A 20,256-nucleotide genomic window follows, 5' to 3' on the forward strand; every position below is an offset into this window, starting at 1 on the left:
GGCTTTAAAAATGGTTTTATTAAACTATCGTGCATCTCTTCTATATCTGAAATCTGATGGTGAAATTTAAAAACATCAACATAGTGGCTATACAAACTTAGTCTTTGCAAAAAAAAAAAAAAAAAAAGTTAAGTGACAACGCAATGTTTATGAACTATATTCAATGGATGAGGTATTTCTAACACCCATGTTTTTATGTTTGCAGCAGAGCAAGTACTTCTGTAAAATAAAGGACACTGTTTTAGAGAACTGTAGGTCAAAACTTGCAGTGTATAAATATAGAGATGTAACACTCAATGTGCACTGCAATACAAGATCACTCAAGTTATTTTGCACACAAGGTTTTGTCTGAACTAACTCAAGATGTACAACTAGAAAGCATATATATTTATTTTTACCCGCTTTGTAAGGATAGACTTCACACATCTGATCTCAAACCATAAACAAGGATATCAAGATTACTCACATCATGGAATAGTAAGTTCATGTGTTTAATTTTAGACAGGGCTTGAAGGGACAGGGCTTTTTTTTTTTTTTTTTTTTTTTTTAATAGAGACACCGCAACAACCACAAGTACCAGATTTAGATAACATTTTGTAACAGTTTGTAGTAAAGTTCAAATATGAAAAACTTGGGTTTTCATATTCAAACATTATTTTGTTAAGCAGATTAAAAAAAAAATCTGTTTCCCCGCAAGTATGCACTTCTAAAAGTTGGTAGTAATGTAAAGAAATTGCTATCTCCAGGAAGATACACTTACTCATTTTAACCCTAAGCTCTCTAAAAAACAAACACAAAACACAAAAACAAATAAACAAAAAACACCCTTGGAAAGAAAAAAAATCTAAAGACACCACTTTTAAGGTTCTCAGTGAAATGTTCTTTATTTTATGCAATAGTCCACTAGATAGCTGGAGTTTCCTATTTTATTGTCTTTGAGAGTTGATAATTGTTTTCAAATGGAACATAAAGAAAATTGTATTACAAAAAAAAAAAAAAAAAAAAAAAAAAAACCACAGATAATGTCACTCTTCGTCTGGGAGCCAATTCAACAGACAGAAAAATTATGGAATTGTCCTGATTGGTTTGTCCTGATTTGGGCATGGCCACTGTACAGTTTCCATGCAGAAATATTAGAGGCAAAAAATAACATTTATATTCTTTTACCTGGACTATAACTGCATATTCTGCTATACTCTAAAAAAAGTTGTATCTGTAGCTCTTCCTCCCACTTCCCTTCACTTTAACTTTCAAATACTAGTTACATTTGATTTCGCTAACATTATTTTTTATAAAAAGTTTTGAAATTTATCTAAAGATTTTTTCCATATACTGTATTAAAAAGACATTACTTACTTCATAAGGCTAGTGTTCTTTTTACTAAAAGGGCCAATGATCTTAAACATCAGTTCTACTACTCCATTCTTTCCCAAGGACACTGCATTTACAGCTGGAAGAGTTAAAAAAAAAGACAAACAAAAAAGATAATAAGGAAGGCAAAAGAAAAATCAATACACAAACTAAAATCCAAGCTAGTACATTCTCAAGTACCAGACACATATTCTTTAAGACAAACAATGACAAGCAGACACTACTCTTCATATAATCACTGTAATAATAAAGTCCTGATAAAACTTGCAAAAGAAAAAAAAAAAAAACATTACTTACTACTTTACAGATAAAATTAACACACTAGTTCTTGTGCATGCTTCTGCTTCCCTTGTTACTGATGTGTATCATAAAAAGGATTTGTATTTTTGTAAAGCTCATGGTTTAATCGAGACAGCATGATGTCTAAATTTTTGGGTCTATCAGGTTCTGAGTTGCTGTTACCCTTCATTATCTGGATAGACAGGTCTATCAACCAGCATTTTCAAGCTAATGCTTCTTGAGTTATGTTTTCTCAGAAAAAAATAGTAATCCAGTGGGAAGGGTACAAATTAAGAGAAATGGTGCTAATATTGACAAAATGCATGCTGCATGGTTTAAAAAGGCACCAGAATTCAATTCCAAACTGAGCTTAAAAATACACAGTCTTAGAAAAATAAGAAGAGAGCAACTAAGCAATGAGACAAGTTCAACATCGTAAGTGCCACATGAGTACCATTCAACACTTGTACCCAAGTTGCAATTTCATCATTAGCAGAACTATTACAACACTAAAAGATAAGGAAAATGAGGACTATTCTGGTAGCAAATGTAAACAAAGTTTAAGTAACACCACCCATCAACATGAAATAAACTACTACTTTTTATGTTTGTAAGGAGTGGGAAATATAGAAGGACAGAAGTGATCTAAGCATAATCCAAATTAGAGATTCAGTTCAATCTTCCATTTTCAGGCTTAAGAAAATTAACCTGTATGAAAGCTAACCTGTATGAACATCTGTATTATCTTCTCCCATTTAAAAGCATTTTACCTCATTATCAGACAGCTCAACAGAAATAAAGCTTCCACATAAAGTACTGGAACGTTACAAATTCTCATGCGAGTAATCTGAAAACATTCTTACAGGTCATCAAATCAATTCTGTCAAAACTGTTGGTACACTTTCATATTCATACATTTATTTAAAAGGTTGAATGTCTATTTTGAGTTCAGTGGAAAAAAAATCAGCGCAATCAACAAATGGGAGGTTCTGTGAGAATCACACTGTTTTCAGCAACTTCCTACTACTTGTACAAACAATGAACTAGGCTTTCATGGAAGAGTTTTCATTGAATTTCAGTAAGGGGAAGGTTAAACAAAAAAAGTAAATATTTCCTGTGAGAACTAAGTTTTAAATTTGCAACTATTAATTAAAATAAAAATACACTAAAAAAAATCATGAGCATGCGTAATAAAGAGTAATTCTTTCATTTGAAGTGCTTTTGCAAGCACAATGTTAGCATTCCTGGTTTAGGTCACACAGCACCAGCATTTATGCAAATGATGTGCACCCAAATTCTACATACTCAAATGCATTAAAGAATGCCAACCATATGTGAACCACTGAACAAAAACCAAAAGATGCACAAGCACAAAAACTTCACAGCTTTTATTAGACTTAAGCAATTTGACAATATAAAAATCAAATTCTCCGGTAACCATAGTAACTTTAAGCATTTAACATTAAACAAGTATGTAGATGCTATATTTTTTAACCGTATCTATGTAAAACGTATGTATTATAAGCAAAAGAAAAGTATTCAACCAATACTTACAGTTGGTTGAATAAACTCGTAATACTTGAAGGCATGGTAAAATTAGCCTGTGGTTCTGTAAATTATGCTTCACTAAATTCAATGATATGTTCAGGGCACCATTAATTCTTGCCTTCATGCCAATCTTTTTGTCTGACATCAAAGAAATAAAAGATCAATCAAATCAGTTTTGAAATTATCATTAAAAAATAGAAGTTAAATAAACTGTGAATTCCTGTAAGTGCTATGTTAACTTTGTGGATTTATTTATATTAAATATAATTTATATGGCATGTTAAATATATATATTTACCATGTTTTACTCCCCTCTACTCCTCCTTTTCTTCTCCTCTACTAATTCTGAGCACATGGATGTTTATTCAGCAATATAATTTTCTTAAATTTTAATTACAAAACTGCAAAGTATTAAGCCATATTACATAAGTGCATCATCATCACCTTTTGGACCAATTTTTGCAAGAAGTGTATGAAGAAGCACCATTAATTCTTCATTTGGGGGAGACTCTCTGTTGGCATTCAAAAGCAGTTGCAACAAGATCTGTGTCCCTCCTTTAGTGACCAAGACACTTGCTCTCCGACCACCACCTAGAAATTTAATACACAATTGATATCTTCATAACCAAAGAGCAGTTAACTATCTAAGCTATAGATAATATAAAAGAAGACTTTAAATAGCAATATTGATAGTGGTATTTTCTTCAAACGTGAAGAAAAATATGCTGGACTTAGACTTACAGCAACACAAAATATACGTGCATGATTATTTAAAAAGTCACTTCAGTCTTTATGTTCTTTTGATTCTCTCGAAGTCTAAAATGTGTATAAAGACAGCTTTAGCAACCTTCAGGGAAAAATAAATAAACAAAACAAGTCTACATAAGAATACATGAATATAATGACAAACTACTATCTTAATGAACACTTACCAATTGAGACTAATTCAATGAGAATATTTAGTATATTTAGAATAGTTTGAGGATCTCTTGTATTCTGCAATAAAAAGGATATTTGATTAATTTAGAAGTCCAATAGGGTTTTAGATATTTAAATGTCACTAAAGTCAAACAAAACTTAAGATGTTACTTTCCAGCTAACCTTCACACCATGCAGCCTGAATTAACCGCAGAACGAATTAAAATATAGTTCTTAGTATGACATATTAAATGGAATGTTTGAAAAAATAAGGGAGAGAATTAATTAAATCCTCTATGATACTTAAAAGACCATATTTAATCATTAGAGAGTCCTTTGACAAACTCAAGTTTTAGAGAAGAGCTAGAATAACAACATATTTAAAAATACAAAGCCCAGATGATAGGAAAACCTGCAGTGTACACACAAGCAGAAAGATTAAAATGTTTTACCTCTAGGGTTGACAGGATAACTTCTATTCCAGTGGAACCCTTAGATGTCATCTCCTTCCTGGTTTTTTCTGCCAGTAAGAAGAAGAAGGCCAGTTTTCTTTTAAGGAAATATTTATTATTTTTTTTTTTATCTTCCATATTGGTTAGTATTACATCACCAGACACTTCTGTCTTTAGATTGAAAATGACTTTTGAGATAGCCTGACAAGTGAAGATAGCCTGAAAGGGGCTAGAAATAAACAACATTTGGAAAATAGGGGAAGAAGCAAAGCAAAAGCATCTGTAACTCTATGTACTTGTGAGGCTAATTCATGGAATCAGATATATAAATCTTCAGTGGATCAGTCTACCACGGAAACAGGTCATCTATGAGCAGCAGTGAAAATAAACATGAGCCTTTTTAACAGTAAACAGATTATTCTTCATATGAATAGTGTTCAAAGTACCTTTTATCAAACAAAGTAAACCTCTTTCTGTATTAACTGAATATCAATATAACTGCAGCAGCTAAATATTTTATAATGTACCAAATATGACAGTATCACATTAGCTGTTCTTACACAGTGAATTATGACTTAAATTGACTACAATATAATACATGCAATAATTTATGATATAAATTCTGAAAAAATATATTATATTGATGATACAAAATGTATTCGGTGTAACCAATATTATACCAGGTAATTTTAAACATGGCCTTAAACATGCACCTTCAACAGCCCATGACAGAAACAGATGGATAAAAAAGTTTAGCAAACAGAAAAAGAAAAAAAAAAAAGTCCAGTAAAGAATAAACAGAACGAAGAAGGTTCAAAAGGAAAACTATTACAAACAAAAAACAGGTATTTACCCTGACTCTGAACCAGATGAAGGATCTTTGAGGTAACATATCTGGCATTATCTGCTTCTCCTAATACAGAGTCCAAATTGATCTTCTCCAGCTGTGACAGCAGAGACATAGTCCGAGAATTGGTAGAAACGCTAAAAAAAAAAAAAAAAAAAAAAAAAAAAAAAAAAAAAGAATTTTTACCTTAATTTGTCTATCCACACAAAGCATGAAATCAAACATTAGTTGAGGAAAAAAAAAAAAAAAAAAAAAAGAGGAAAAAACACTAAAAACAGGAAGAGAGAGTAAGAGGAGTGGCTACTTCTGTCATTTATAAAACCACCATAATTCTCCTTAATTCTGGCAACTATTCTTAACTGTTCCGGCAACAATTTTGCAAAGCCTACATTTCAGCAAACTAATTATATTTGAATATCATCTCTAAAAGCAAGTGTGAAGAGGTTAACCGGTTGCAGAAGGTTAAATACAGATATATGTTTCTCCATGTCAATCTGAGTAACTTCTATTGAATGTAGTCAAGTGCCAGGTTAATGTATCAAACCAACTATTGAAGAAAAATAGGCAACTTCTTGTAGTCCCAAAGACAATTTGTCATACGGGACTGTCTTCAAGAAGTGAAGGAAAAGATAATCATTCACAAAGTAAGAAAGTCAACACTCATCAGCTAAAGAAAAAGACCACGATTTTGAGTACAAAACTTCAGAAAATCTCCAAATGTACCAACAGAGTTTGGATTCATCATGAACACAAACAGCATCTTGGCTTGCCATCACATACTTGCCTTGAAAATGTACTTTAATACAAGAAACTATTTCAAAGCAAGTATTTATATTTATAGGTAGATTACGGAGAAAGAATTCATGTAAATATTTAGAGTGCTCAAAATAAAGTCAGTCTAGAATTGTTTTATTTACTCTTCAGTTTTAGGCCATTACAATTATTCAGAATAGTCTTCAGATTCATGTTCTTACATGAAAGCCATTTTTAGACAAATGTTTAACATTTGAATTATGGTCATATAATTAAATAGAGGAAATGATTTCCCAGGTAAAACTACATTGACTTTTCACTTCTGTACCATTAGAATCCTGCAATAATCAACAATAATTCGTTTTAGACACATACTCTTCTGACTACCTGCAATAAAACTGACGTATATAACATTAACCTTATAAAGACTGTCAGTTTTGTTTATAACAATGCAGAATTATTACATCTTCATTTGTATTTTATGTCTTGGAAAACACCTCCCACAGCTAACTGTTTAAGGAATTAGTTTACACGTGGGCATAAATGTTAAAGTCAAGGAAAAAAGGTAGCTGATGGCAAAGGTCACACCACTGTGAAAGCACACTGATACAGCAGTTGCAGAGGAAACTGCTTCCACAACTATTATTTACATGTCAGTGTGGAAAAGTGAAGTGCATAACCAAAAAACAACTTGAGATTATACATGGTACTTATAAATTATTAACACCAGGAGTAAGAAATGGCAATACTAATTACAGAGCTTCAATCAAAGTAATTTTCTACTGAGAAGTGTATCATTTTCTCAGTCATTTGCTAGGCTTTGGTTCAAAAGTATTTTCAATCTCAAATAAATCTGACTTGCTTAAATGCTATGTTTTAATCTATAACTAAAGTAATCACCTCTAGTTCCTTCTCACCATTCAATACCACGCTGAATAGTAATAATAAAGCTGAAATTATTTATTTGCTTAAACTTTGTTCCGTTGTTTCTACTTCTCCATTTTTCACTTGAAACTTGACCTTGAAATACTCCAAACTAAGCCCCAAACTGTAATGAAATACGCAAGCTTTGTCGATGTGGTCACAGACTTCCAAAGGCCATTAACTTCACCTGCCCCATAGCAAAAATAATAGTCTGGGCAACCCACAAAGAAGCCACTGTGTAGCAGAGCTGCTGTTTTACATGTATACGTGTGTGTGACAGCATGCATATTTGCTGGGGGGTAGGGAGGGAGTATTTCCATTTAGGTATATCACTGGTCTCAGAATGACATAAATGTAGTTTAAAGTAAGAAACAAACAAGGACAACAACAAAGATGTTCCATAATAACAAACAAAGGAAAAGGGAATACAGGTTTTTCTAAACACAAAACTTCTTTAAAGAAATTAATGCTTCAAAACAAATCTAATTTTGACTCCTCCAGCCAGCAAACTCCAAAAAGGAACACTGGCACGTGGAAGTTATATACCACATAGAGACAGTTAACATCTAGCATAATCTCTTCACACTTACTAAAAGCTTTAAGGGGTTTAGGAAGGGTAAATAATCCTCACCACAGTCTGGTATAACAATTTAAGCCCAACAGTACAGGAGTGTAATCTCCTCCTGGTGCCAGAATTTCTACTAAGAGCAACCAGCACTCACCGCAGCACTTGAACGGTTATCTTTAAAATGATTTTAGGCTATTGATCTTGCAAGAATTTTTCCATCAGAAATATAGCCAAACCAACTTCAAATCCTCAGATCACAAATGGTCTTGAAATTATACCTACCCAGTGTCTATGCTCGAATATAAATCATAAGTCATAATTTCTTCTTACCTATTTTCCTAACTGAAAATTCTTAATATCCTCCTTAAAACAAGAATTACATTTTTATTATATCCTACACTGATATACATAGTGGCATATAACACTGACAGATATCAGCATCTGTACTGTACATTAAAAAGGCTGTAGGACACAAAATTATGTCAGCTAGGCGGACTGATTCTGCTCCTGCTCGTAACATCACGGTGACAACCCATTTGACCTATGAATCAAGTGCAACTCCAGTTTGGGATGGAACTCTCTTCTGGTATCTGTAATGCAAATACGTATGTCTTGTCAAATAAACAAGCCAGGATCCGTATCTAGAAGACTGCTCTCAAAAACAGAGGTATCAGAGAATTCAGTGATTTTAATTCATCAGCCAGGTAAAACAAAGAAATAATCAGAACAGCACAATAAAAGCAGTGTCCAGTCAAGCTAAATTTCCTCTTAAGTTGCTGACGTTGCAGAACCTCACGTGAATACCCTGAACACTGCAGCCTGCCTTTCATCTAAGACTTCTTAAAAGTCTTACCCTGCTTTTTAACAAGGAAAGCATTTTTCGCTTCACCCATTGTAAAGCCTTCTCGTTAAGAGGACTCTGTAGTCACTGAGGCTTACACTGAGGTTTCCACTATCTCTAATTACAATAAGCATAGCTAAGGAGCATTAACTCCTTAACTCTAACTTCACAAGGTCATCAAAACTGTTCTCAGAGATGAGAATCAAGGCCACATTTGCACTTCCTGACAGACAAATGTCCAACCTGTCCTTAAAGCCTGCTAAAAACATAAAATAAATAACCAAAGACAGCTTCATTGTAATGCTTTTCATACTTTCATTTACAAGTTTCAGTAAGAATTGGTATTTCAGAGAAATAAGATTGAAGCCAAAATACCCTATTATGCTGCACTGAGAATTTTTTTTTTAATATCAGTTTGATGAAACTAGGTGGTTCAAACTGTGCCAGCTCAGAAGAATAAAACTGTTTTTTTTTTTTAAATATATATATTCACATATATTTTTACAGAATTATTTTTACATTTTTATATACAGAAAAAAAATATAAAAATAAAAAGTATTTCAAGCTTGCTGATGTTTAACAGGGTTATTGCCTTCCATAGTTAATTGCATAGCTTTTTCAAGTATTTGTTAAAATAAGCTATCATGAAAGTAACAAAAAACTCTTGAAATCTTCTGTAATTTCACTGTTGTGTGTCCTAATTGTATGCTGAGTCGTACAGTTGTTGGAGAATTAAATATATCTTGTGACAAATTCCATGACTTCCTGTGCAGTTTTGTGAACTTGTCCTTTAATTCTTTCAGTAGTAATCATTTGTGTGTTTTCCTGTATCTGCATGAAATGATGAAATTAATTGATATTTATTTCAATGAAATTGAACGTATATTCAGTTATATACGGACATGTCTGAGATTAAATGCAGACAAATTTAAAGTGTGCAAAGTTACTTCTTAAAAATCAAGCTACATTATGCTAATCAATATCAACTCCCTCAGTGTTTCAGGACATAAATTTCTTCTCTCTCATCAGGGACACATAATGAATATTTTATTTATATTACTAATAACATGGACCATGTCTTCACAAATCTCAAATGGCTTGATGTTGAGAAGTCAGTTTAGTTTTAAATTTACCTTTTTTCAGATGATAATTTTACTTTGTTCATATCGGAAACCTTATTCTTCAAATCACCATCTCTGATAACCTGGAAGATATTAAACAATTACATATTATCAGTATCTATTGCTCTTTAGTGATGAAGTGTTACCACCATATTGAGCATCTCTGCACTAGAAATGTCAAATAAGTTAATCCTCATCGATCACACTTCTCTGCACTGGCACAAGCTTTTCCTCTCTTCAGTCTATGACACAGCTTTTAAAATAAAGCATTGCAGTGTAAGCATGCAGCGTGGTTCCACGTTGTAATTCAGTCCTACCAAGCTCAGAGCCTGATTACAATAAAACAGGAATTGGTATCAGAGATTTAACAGCCAATGTTTTCATGTCCACAGCTAAGTCACCAAACAAAGCTCCTCCTGAAGTCAGTACATGCCCGTTTTTAAACTTCCCTGATATTGTTGTGAGATACCACAACATGCTTATTTCTGACTGCCATTCCATGTATCCATAGGATAACTAGGAACAGGGGCACTGCAAGAAACATGGAGCGTTTGGTGTTCTTATTTAAGAAAGACCTGAATACGTTTCTTGGACAGAACCCATATCGTGCTAAGGACACAATTTTCCTACCCTTTTAAGGACATAGTGTCCTCAGGGTACACTGTTTCCTCAAATGGTGCCTCCAAGCAATTAAGGTTGCAGTCTACAGGGCCATTAACTGAACCTCAGTACTCCCATTTGAGATCTAATATGAATAGCACATACTCTACTGAAAAAAAAAAGAAAAAAAAAAAACTAACCAAACAACAAAAACAAACAAACAAACAAACAAGCAAAAAAAAAAAGCACAGTGTTTTCAAAGGGCACGGTGGTTAGTTTTAAGACAGAAGTTGTCCAGAGATATAGGAAGTGAGAATGAAGGCAATAATGCAGTTGTGAAATGCAGACGAGAAACAGACCCCACAGAGAAATTTGTAAGACTTACCAAAAATATTACCAAAAATATTTGTTCAATATATATAATAACCAGTTTTTGATTCCTGGTAAATTTCATTTGGCAACTGCTAAAAGCCTAAAGCAGATGAAGAATGAAGCAAGCTTATTTCCAGACTTACCCGAAGACAGAATCTTTTTCCAACAGCCAGGAAGCAATTGCTCAGATTTTTAAAATAATTGCAGCCTGACTCAAGCTAACAGGTGTTCTAGATTTGACCAAGTAACCTTCAAGTGTACACTACCTTGACTTCATTTAAAGAAAATGAAGAGTTACAGGATAATAACTGTGTCTACCACAAAGCAGACAATCAGAAAGATTACAAAGTCTGGATTATTTGAATCAGGCTACTGGTCTTACAGGGGAAATTATTAGATTCCTGAGTTCAAGTAGCCAAGTGCTGTTTAGCTAGCAGCCTTGACCTGCTGTCAGACAGATGACGAACAGTCTGCCAGTGCCAATGGTTTCTACATAGTATAGTGTACTGAACTGCTTTACACGTACAGCCAGCTACAGAGATGAACTATCTTGAACTACAAGGTCTTAATTTGTTCGACTCTAAATTTGATACAAAGTATTTCAGTAAACACAACGTACAAATACTCCAGGACAAGGGGAAAAAGACAAGCTGGTAAGAAAGTACGAGAACCCCTGAAGACAAACAAACAAAAAAACAGCAAAAACAAGCAGGTAGAAAAAGAACACATACACCAGCAATCCAGAGGGTTGTGGTGGAACATATATACATAGTAAAGTAACAAACTCTCTCTTTGACTTTCCACTAATGTAGAACATATGAGACGATGTAAAAAAATATGATGCTGCATTTGAATAAAGTATTGCTAGGAAGGTAAAGACAGAAGGTGCATGGGGCTCAATTTAAACATTTTTTAAACACAACTAGTGACACTAGTCTGCCAGGACAGAGCAGAGCAGAGGATAAATTAGCAACGATTATTAAGCATTTGGAAGAGCACCTGAAGAAAACAAAACAAGAAAAACAACAATCAAGCCTTAAACTGAAGGGAAACAGAGGGGAGCAGAAGGTGTTGACTAGTTAAATATATGCTGGATTCTGTGGAATCACCCTCAGTCATTTCGTACTGTCTGTGGCACATTATGCCCTCTGGTCTCCGACCTGGGCAGTGCAAACAGGCAAATTCCTTGTAGGAAATTTCTTCAGACAAGTAAATTTCCAAATCAGAAGCTGCACTTACTGCAAGAACGCTACCAACACTAACATATGAAACAGACTGCAGGAGGTTGCACATAATTTTCACTTTATCCTTTCTCCCCCAAAAGTAAAGACACGCTTATGTCGCACGCATTTGCCTACTTCTCACGTAAATTCTCTGTCATTGAGCCACCCACTCACCTTTGCTGCTGATCCATCTCTTCAGCCCTATGAGACTCATGGGCAAAGCTTAAGCAAAAGGGCAGAGAACAGACCCAGTATTTACCTTTCTCATAAGCTTGAGAATGTCCCGAAACAGAGCAACGTGGAGCCTTCTGGGATATATAACCACAAAGCTACTAGAAAAAATAACCAGCACTATTACAAAGCTATTTTCTTTTGCTCAAAAAAATAGCTAAAGAAATGACAGGCACCATTTTGTTCATATCTCACATCCAGGAGTGTCTATTAGGCATTACTGGAAAAACCTGCTAGACTGCAGGGACTCATAAGGACACCATCTTCCTGAGCACTAAGTCGACTTACACATCAGATAAACACCAAGATGCTCTGCCCCTCCAAGACGGCAGCAGTTCTGCCAGAAATTGCAACAGGATTCAGAGGAAATTTTACTGGCACAAGCTAGGTAGCAACCTGTGCAGAGAGGGAAAGAGGAATTGGTAATTCTGGCACTGTGTTCTTGATGTTGGATAATACCATGCCACTATCACGGAACACCTGGCCTCAGGACTTTTGCAAGAAAACATACAAGGGATGATGGCCCAGGTCACAGAATCCAGCTATCACCAGCCTCTTGTATCAACAGCCTCAGTCCCTGTTCTTTCCATGTGGATGAAGAAACTTGTACGTTTGGGCTTTTCTTTGCTGACTGACAGGTTTCACATTTCCTCCTTACTGTGACCCCCCTGAGATCATGCATCAAGTACTTGTGATACTTGGTGTCCAAACCCCTCATTAGGGACACCAACTCTTTCCTTGGTCTCACCTATCCATATCCATGTACAGTCAGACCTGGCTCTTTCCCATCTTAGGTAGTCACGTGCTTTCATGATCCTAAATCCACTATTTTGGGGGAAGAAGCACCTAGAATGCCATCTGTTTATAATAATAATAATAATAATAATAATAATAATAATAATAATAATAATAATAATAATAATAATGAAATTCCCTTGCTAAAATCAGGTGTATGCCTGTCCCACTCCCCTTGTTTGTCTTTCCTCAGAGGATACCTTTTCATTTTCACGCAAATACCAGGAATGCCATACCGCATTAGAAAGCCACCTAAATCATCAGCTTTACTTTCCATCATCTACCTAATAATGGAAAGAGGGAATCAAAAAAAGTAAAAGCTGCTAACCTAATACTTCATATGCACTGTCACAGAGCTTTACTTGCATCTTTGACATGCTGATACTTGAACTGACACACATATTTCAGGAGAAAGTAAATACATGCCTTATTTAATTGTATGCCACCCAGGCAGAATTTCTACGTGGTGTGAACAGCCATTTTTAAATAAAATTGAAGATTATACTCAATGCAGTAATGTGTATGCCTCAGCTGCACCAGAACTTGCAGTTAAGTATTGCTGCATATTGTTTTCTCTTTTATCTCCCATTAATTACTAATGGGCATTAAAAAAATAAATAAAAGCAAACTCCAATCTTTACACTAAATTGTAATCATATTAAGAAAAAAAGCATAGTTACATTAGTATAATCATTACAGCATGTCAGTGCTGAGCAGGTTTACTGGCATTTTCCTAGCATCAAATCTGAAAAATTCTCATATATTAAACATGGTAACAGAATCACCTCACATCTGAGGCTCAAAATTTTTATTTTAAGTAACAGCAACTCTGGTTTCATGATTTGGATTCCCCTCCCCACTCCCCGTTGTCACTGAAACTTGAAGTTTTTTGATTCATAGATTTTAAATATATATTTTGGGGTATTATACTATACTGTCATGCCATCATGTCCATTTTCCTGCAATGGAAAATTCTTCCCCAAATATGCTTTCAAATAACTGCCACGGAAGACAAATCTAGCAGTATTCAGCAAGCTAACGGTAAGCAAAGTGAGCAGCAGTAGTAGTCTGACGAGGAAAAACAACTCTGCCACAAACACAGATGTGCTTACAAGAGGCACGTACGGGCCATGCCAGATGAAGCTGATGCCTTGAACCCCATGGAGATTGAAAAAGCCCCAAAGCTTTTGTGCTGAAGTCCTGCTATTAGGAGTCTCTCTGAAAGAAAATAAGTTAATCTGCCTGCTGCTGAAGCTGGAAGACATTTTGATTTTACATAAGCTAAATTCATATGCTTTAACTGACCAAAAGATATGAAAAATGCTGGTCATGGAAGAATAAATGTGACTAAAAACATTAAAATATCTTTTTTTTCATTAAAAAAAAAAAAAAAAAGAAAGAAAGAAAATAAAAGACTCCTTAAGAAAGCCAAAGACCTCTGAAATTAACCCTAGTTAATAGTAGGACTATGCTGCACAAAATCTCAAAAAAAAACAAACAAACAAACAACCAAACAAAAAAAAAATTTTAGCATGATACAGGAGTTTTAACAAATCATATCCACCAGGAGACAAAAAGATTCAGTTTCTCTATGTTGATATGTCTGCACAATAAGTCTGTGGGACTGTTCATTTATATATATTTCTGTATTTTGCTTTGTATTCAAAGCTAGGTGCATCCCAAGTATTTTCAAAGCCAGAGCTCAGTCTTCATTTATGCTCATTATGGAGCTACTGATTTGAAAGGTTTAGGGGAAAAAAAAAAAAAAAAGGAACCCTAACAAGTACATAACAAACAAATTATTTCTCAGACAGTGGACAGTGCAAGCAAGTAGCCCAGCAAAATCTTTCTAAATGTTGCAGCATTAAGAACACATACATATGTGTGAAAGAGACAGGAAACAATGTAGAGGCCGGAATTGTGTCGAGTAACAATAAATTAAAAAAAAAAAAAGTAGATATGATGAAATGATGTAATGATTTAAAACTTTGTAAATGCCACGCAGCAAGAACTTGGGAAGTTACAGCTCAACTAAAACCCGCCACAAGATCAGAAGACTGCAAACAAGGGTAGGCTCTGAAAAAGACAGCTTTACCTCTCACATAAGCATACGTGTGCCACCCTCCCCTGTCCCAGTGCAGACTAAACCAGAAGCAAACAGGCTTTTGATAGCACAGCATTTCACACACCCCAGAGCCTCAGAAACTGTTTATGGACTGAAATAATTATTTACAAGACACTGAAAAAGTCTGTTTAAACACAACTTTGAATAAAAAAGTGCTCTTAAAAAATCAGCTACTGCCTTTTCCTTGTACCCTTTCCTATAAATATTTATAGTAGAAAATAAAGTCAGCTGATTAGTTCACTCACTGCTGTATTATTGCACAACGCTTACTTTTTGACATGACTACATAAACTGCAGTATACACTCAGATATTCAAAACAACACATATAAAGCTTCGCAGAAGACTGCAGCACCAAAGCCCTGCACAGCAACCTGCCAACTATGTCATGCAGCCTATTACCACCACCACACTTAACTGTAAAAACAAGTCTGATATGAGCTGCCTGAAGAGCTGTAAATATCTAACTCATTCCCTTAAAAACAAAAAACAACAAAAAACCCACAGCAACAACAGCTAACACCAATACACAAAGTCTTTCAGCAGAAAAAAACGCACTTCATTTCTTGCCTGGAAAGAAGCTCCTAGAAAGTTACCAATGCACCATAATTGTAGTCCTCAAGACATGACAAACTTGCCAACGTCACACTCAAGAGTATCACATTCAGAACTTGCGTGATTTGAGTTGACAGAAATATTGCCAAAGTCAGCTGCTTCTTGCACAGATAATATAACCCTTTCATCAGGCAGAAGGTGAATGGTATGGGGACGGGGGGAGGTGGGGGGGCAGTAAAAATAGCCATGAGGGGAAGGACTATCATAGCAGAAACTAAGCATTTCCCTTTGCCACATACTGAACACGAACTGGAAACCCCAGTAATATTCCTGATTTCTTGGCAATGCTTCAATGACAGAGTGTTAAACCTCAGAGGTGCTTGCCAGCATCTAACCCAGTGACTGGTCCCTTTGGCTTATGCTGTCAGGATGGCTAACATAGATCTGTAAATACATAATCCAAAAATCTATGCTTGTTTTAGTTCACCTGCTGAGTTAGAGCAAACCATCAAGCCTTTTAATCCAGATGACGAGAAGAACAAACAACGGAACAACAATCAAACAGTGCCTCCATGTTGCAGATTTATACACTGAAATGCATTTCCAGCTCTTTAAGGTAATTCTGCTCATCAGTAAGCACAAATACAATCACATCACAATCCATAAAATCTCTCAGCAATCACTATCATTCTCAAAACCTTGATTTGTAGATTTGTACTATTTAGGTTATGAATTATACATGAAACAATTAAAACGGCATTGCCTCCCTCCAGTATACACAACACTGGATACCCTGTTTCTCATAAATTGCTTTTTTTTTTTTTTTTTTTTTTAAGGTGTAGCAAAACAGTTATATGCATCTTTTAGTGTATTAGGCTTTTAGGATGACAGTTTCGTGACTACCATCTTTGTAGCTATTAAAAAAAAAAAAGAAAAAAAAAGGAAGTATATCTGGGTGCTCCCCTCCTCCCTCCCAACTTTCAGTCTTTCTACATTTAAATGTTACAAAACTCTATTTCCAAATGTAAACCACGCTGAGCTGTCTGTGTATCCAGGGCACGCATCGAACTGCTCATAATCTTCTTGATGCTTAGCACAGGATATTGGGGAGTTAAGCTGTGGATAGTGGCAGGGCTTGAAAGCATACTCAGAGATACACTGCCATTACAAATCCCTCCTAAGCACTCCCACAAGCAGCTGCCTTGTTCAGCACTCATGCTCATTCCAAGAAACCTGACTTCCTCTGTAAGTTCCTTAAGGAGTTTAAATACTTCAGTTACTGCGGCCATCACTCCAGTGCCAGAGCGACTTGAGCTGCACTCAGTTCTTCCAAACATCAGCAATTCCTACCATAGGAGCAATCTCTTCAGAGCAATGAGCTCACAGATACTGGAAATCAAAGAACAGATTCAATTAATGTATGCCAAGACCCCAAAAACAGGCAGCTCCCAGATGTGTCCAGCAGAGCATCACCATGTTTAGAGGCCGCAAAGTCTCTCATCATGAGACAGGTTGCTACCGACTCCCCGAACGCGTGCACGTCTTCACTAGGCTAACACCTAAACAAGAGGTGAAACAGCAAGTTGCCTCCATCAGCCAAGAGGACTTCAAAAAGCCTTCTCTCAGGTTTCCCCTCTCCAGCTGTAGCTTCTCATGCATAATTTTGGAAAGGATGCTTCCAAGAAGGGTAAGCTTAACTGTAATGAGAATCAGCCGATTGCTTTTTACTGTTTACTACTGCTGCAGAATTAGATTTACACAACTCTAACGAAGCAGCAATTAAGGATTTATAATACTGCCTTATAACAGATAACACAGTTTATATGAATTTTAACAGTACTTAATCGGTATCTAAGTATTAGTCAATTAGCACAATGATCTACAGGAATTTGCTACAACAGAAATGACAAGTTACTTAAAGAGACGTGAATGGCAAGGTTCACCCAGGTCTTACTGCAGAGTCCTGAGGGTGTCTGAAACCAGTCACACGTGCTTCCAAAATACCCCCTGGAGTGAATTACTCACCCTACTCCCTGTTTGCCCATGGACAAGCTTGCTCCTCACAGCCTCAGCCCTGGGCAGCCCAACACCGTGGGGCACCTGAGCTCGGGGAGCAGAAGGGTGCAGCTTGCTGCGTTCTCTGGAGAGCTGAGCTCGTCTGGGATCAGTATTTATAGGATTGCAAGACCATCATTCATCTTTTGATCAGTAATTTTCCAGCACTCAAGCCTTTTGCCCATTTGTTTATCACCCAGGTTGTGCAATCCCCCTCCCCTTAGCGCTTATTCACATCATTGCCACACCACAGGGTGTGGATGTGATCGCAGGGGAGGCCTGACCGTGGGGTCTGCATCGCACTGAGGGCAGGTGCACAACATGCACACAACGGGGGAGCGGGGCAGCACCAGCCTTCGTCCACGCTCCACAGATAACAGAGCAAGGGTGTCAAGACGACTCCTCCTTTGATTACAGGGAGGAAGGAGATGAGGCAACATACTTATTAGTTGAAGTGGTTGACCTGTAGTCGAGTTCAGATCCCTTATCAGGCCGTTTGCTAGACCCTGATGCGCTTCCTTACTTCCCGTAAGAGATTTTGTAGGATCAGGCTCCGCCCTGCTGCTAACGAGCTGTCTGGCCCACGGAGCCATCACATGGAGGCCTGCTGTGGCTCACGAGCCTCAGCAAGATTTAGGGCAGAGCATGGCCACCACTGCTACCAAAGCAGGTCACTATTTTTCGATCCAAAAGCTTTTATTTAGAGGACAATTTGTGATGGAACTTTAAGCATGAGCCCTGCCCCTCTGTGATTAGGTACCTCTTCACTGCCTACCCTTACAATATCCACACTTCAAGACTATTCCTTGGTTTGGCATCCTCCTTTACCTTTTTGAAGGAAATAAAAGTAGAGGCTCATTTTTATTAAGCTCTTGAAGTCCACAGTTTAGGCTAGCATATAAAAACAAAAACAAAGAACCACAGTGATGAGTTAAGACATCAGAGGCTAACAATAACAATCTGTTCTGCTGAAATGGGGGTACGTGATAAAATTATCCTGATGTTACACACAAAGGTTTCCAGAAAAGGACATCGTCTTGCCACTCTCCCCCAGCCAAAAAAATAAAAAAAAATAGAGCCTTGCACTTGCACTCACATTGTGCGTCGTCTGGTATTTCCAGAAAAACTCTTAGGTCAACAAGTATGATTTCACTGCCGGATTAACCAGAAGGTGGGGCTGTCCTATTAGCATCGCCCTGTCATTATATGCGGCAGCCAGACATACAATGACTCCTTGCAAAACAGGGAAGCCGTTCCCTTACACACAACCCGTGAGGGCAGTCCTGGCGGCTTAAACGCACCTGCTCGGCTACAAGCACACCGTTTGCAAGGGGAAAAAAAAAAAATAATAATAATAAAATGCAATCGCTAGGCGGGCAGTTCCCTCTTCAGGGCAACACAGACACGAAAACCACGACCCCGCGTGCAAGTTTCACGCTGCTCCACACCCCGCGGGCACGCCGAGCAGCCGCAGCCTCCCCCACGCCCGCCAGCCCCGCTCCCCGCTCCCCGCTCCCGGTTCCCGGTTCCCCGTTCCCGGTTCCCCGCCCCTTACATCTCCGCAGGCGCCCGCGGAGCTTCACCGCCTGCGGGCGGCTCCCCGCGGGCCGTGCCGGGGGCTGCGGGCTGCGCCCCCGCCGTCCTCATCCGCTCGGCGGCGGCGGCAGGACCGGCACCGGCACCGGCACCGGCTCCGGGACCGGGACCGGGACCGGGACCGGCAGCGGGGCCGTGCCCGCCCCGCTCCGCTCCGCAGCGCCCGCCCCGCCCCGCGCAGGCGCCCCGAGGCCGCGCCGGCGGCCGCCGCGGGGAGGGCTTCACCTGGCCGCGGGGGGCGCGGGGCTCGGCCGCCCGCTGCCTGCGCCTCGCCCTCGTCCTCGTCCTGCTGGGGCTGCCTCAGGGACCTGCCCTGAGGGGCTGCCGGGGGCGCCGCCCGGCCTGTCGCGGCGGGTGCCGGCCCTGGGCCCCAAGGTGTGTGGTTCTGCCGGTGCGGACAGGCGGTGCTTCTCCCGAGGCCGTCATCCCCAGTAACACAGAGCCTCCCGTCCTGATGCTCATCCAGCAAGAAGCAGGTTTTGAAGCACACACGCTCCCACTCACCGTGCCTTTCAACATCCATGCATATTACCCAACTTTGCTATGCCACCTGCAACTCCTGCCTTATACACCATCATTTATGCCACCCCCAACGACTGGAACAAAGATTTCCAAAGCTTTACTCTCTAGCAAGCAGCTCTGCACTTTGGGTGATGTCTGGCAACCCTTCCTCAGGGTCGATACACCTGAAGAATAGTTTACTGCTTGCCTTAGCTCCAATGGTGTCACGGTATTAGATTACGTTCCACTTATCATCCATGCAGCCCACAAGTGATCTGTGCAGAGAAGATACACATCTATACCTTCTGGACACAGAACAAAGATGCTCGAGTCAGCAGAAACCTGAAAGTCAGGACCAGGGTACTACCTTTGTGTACCTGTGATAGGCAGGAGATACCAGTCCTCCTATCTGGCTCTGCTTAAATACAATGTTTGCCTAGCTAGCTAGTGGCAGCCAATTTCTGCCCATTAGATCATGGAAGCCAACTGCTGTTATGCTGGAGCTAATTCAAGTTTAAAGTGGTGTAACAGATTCTTAAGTCCATTATCACGTCATTTTTGCATAAATGCTGATTATGGCTTC

At 38.0% G+C, this 20,256-nt stretch overlaps 1 protein-coding gene across 9 annotated transcripts in view; it reads right to left on the minus strand.

Annotated features, from left to right (window-relative positions):
• The window catches only part of AGTPBP1 (ATP/GTP binding carboxypeptidase 1), a 66,131-nt gene that overhangs the window by 41,457 nt on the left and 4,418 nt on the right, over nt 1–20,256 (minus strand). For 4 of the 9 annotated variants that reach the window (XM_084503859.1, XM_084503866.1, XM_084503865.1 and 1 more), the window contains exons 2-8: nt 9,635–9,705; nt 5,422–5,552; nt 4,569–4,636; nt 4,131–4,194; nt 3,643–3,789; nt 3,205–3,336; nt 1,357–1,450 (exon numbers count right to left, since the gene is read on the minus strand). In XM_084503859.1, the coding sequence (XP_084359985.1) occupies nt 1,357–1,450; nt 3,205–3,336; nt 3,643–3,789; nt 4,131–4,194; nt 4,569–4,636; nt 5,422–5,552; nt 9,635–9,705 (707 nt within the window). Of the gene's footprint in view, nt 1–1,356; nt 1,451–3,204; nt 3,337–3,642; nt 3,790–4,130; nt 4,195–4,568; nt 4,637–5,421; nt 5,553–9,634; nt 9,706–10,737; nt 10,816–17,546; nt 17,607–19,131; nt 19,313–20,256 lie in introns of those variants that run through there. The other 5 variants (XM_084503861.1, XM_084503867.1, XM_084503862.1 and 2 more) reach the window with 5 other exon arrangements.

The sequence above is a fragment of the Aythya ferina genome (genome assembly GCF_964211825.1).
Source record: "Aythya ferina genome assembly, chromosome: Z".
NCBI lineage: Eukaryota > Metazoa > Chordata > Aves > Anseriformes > Anatidae > Aythya > Aythya ferina.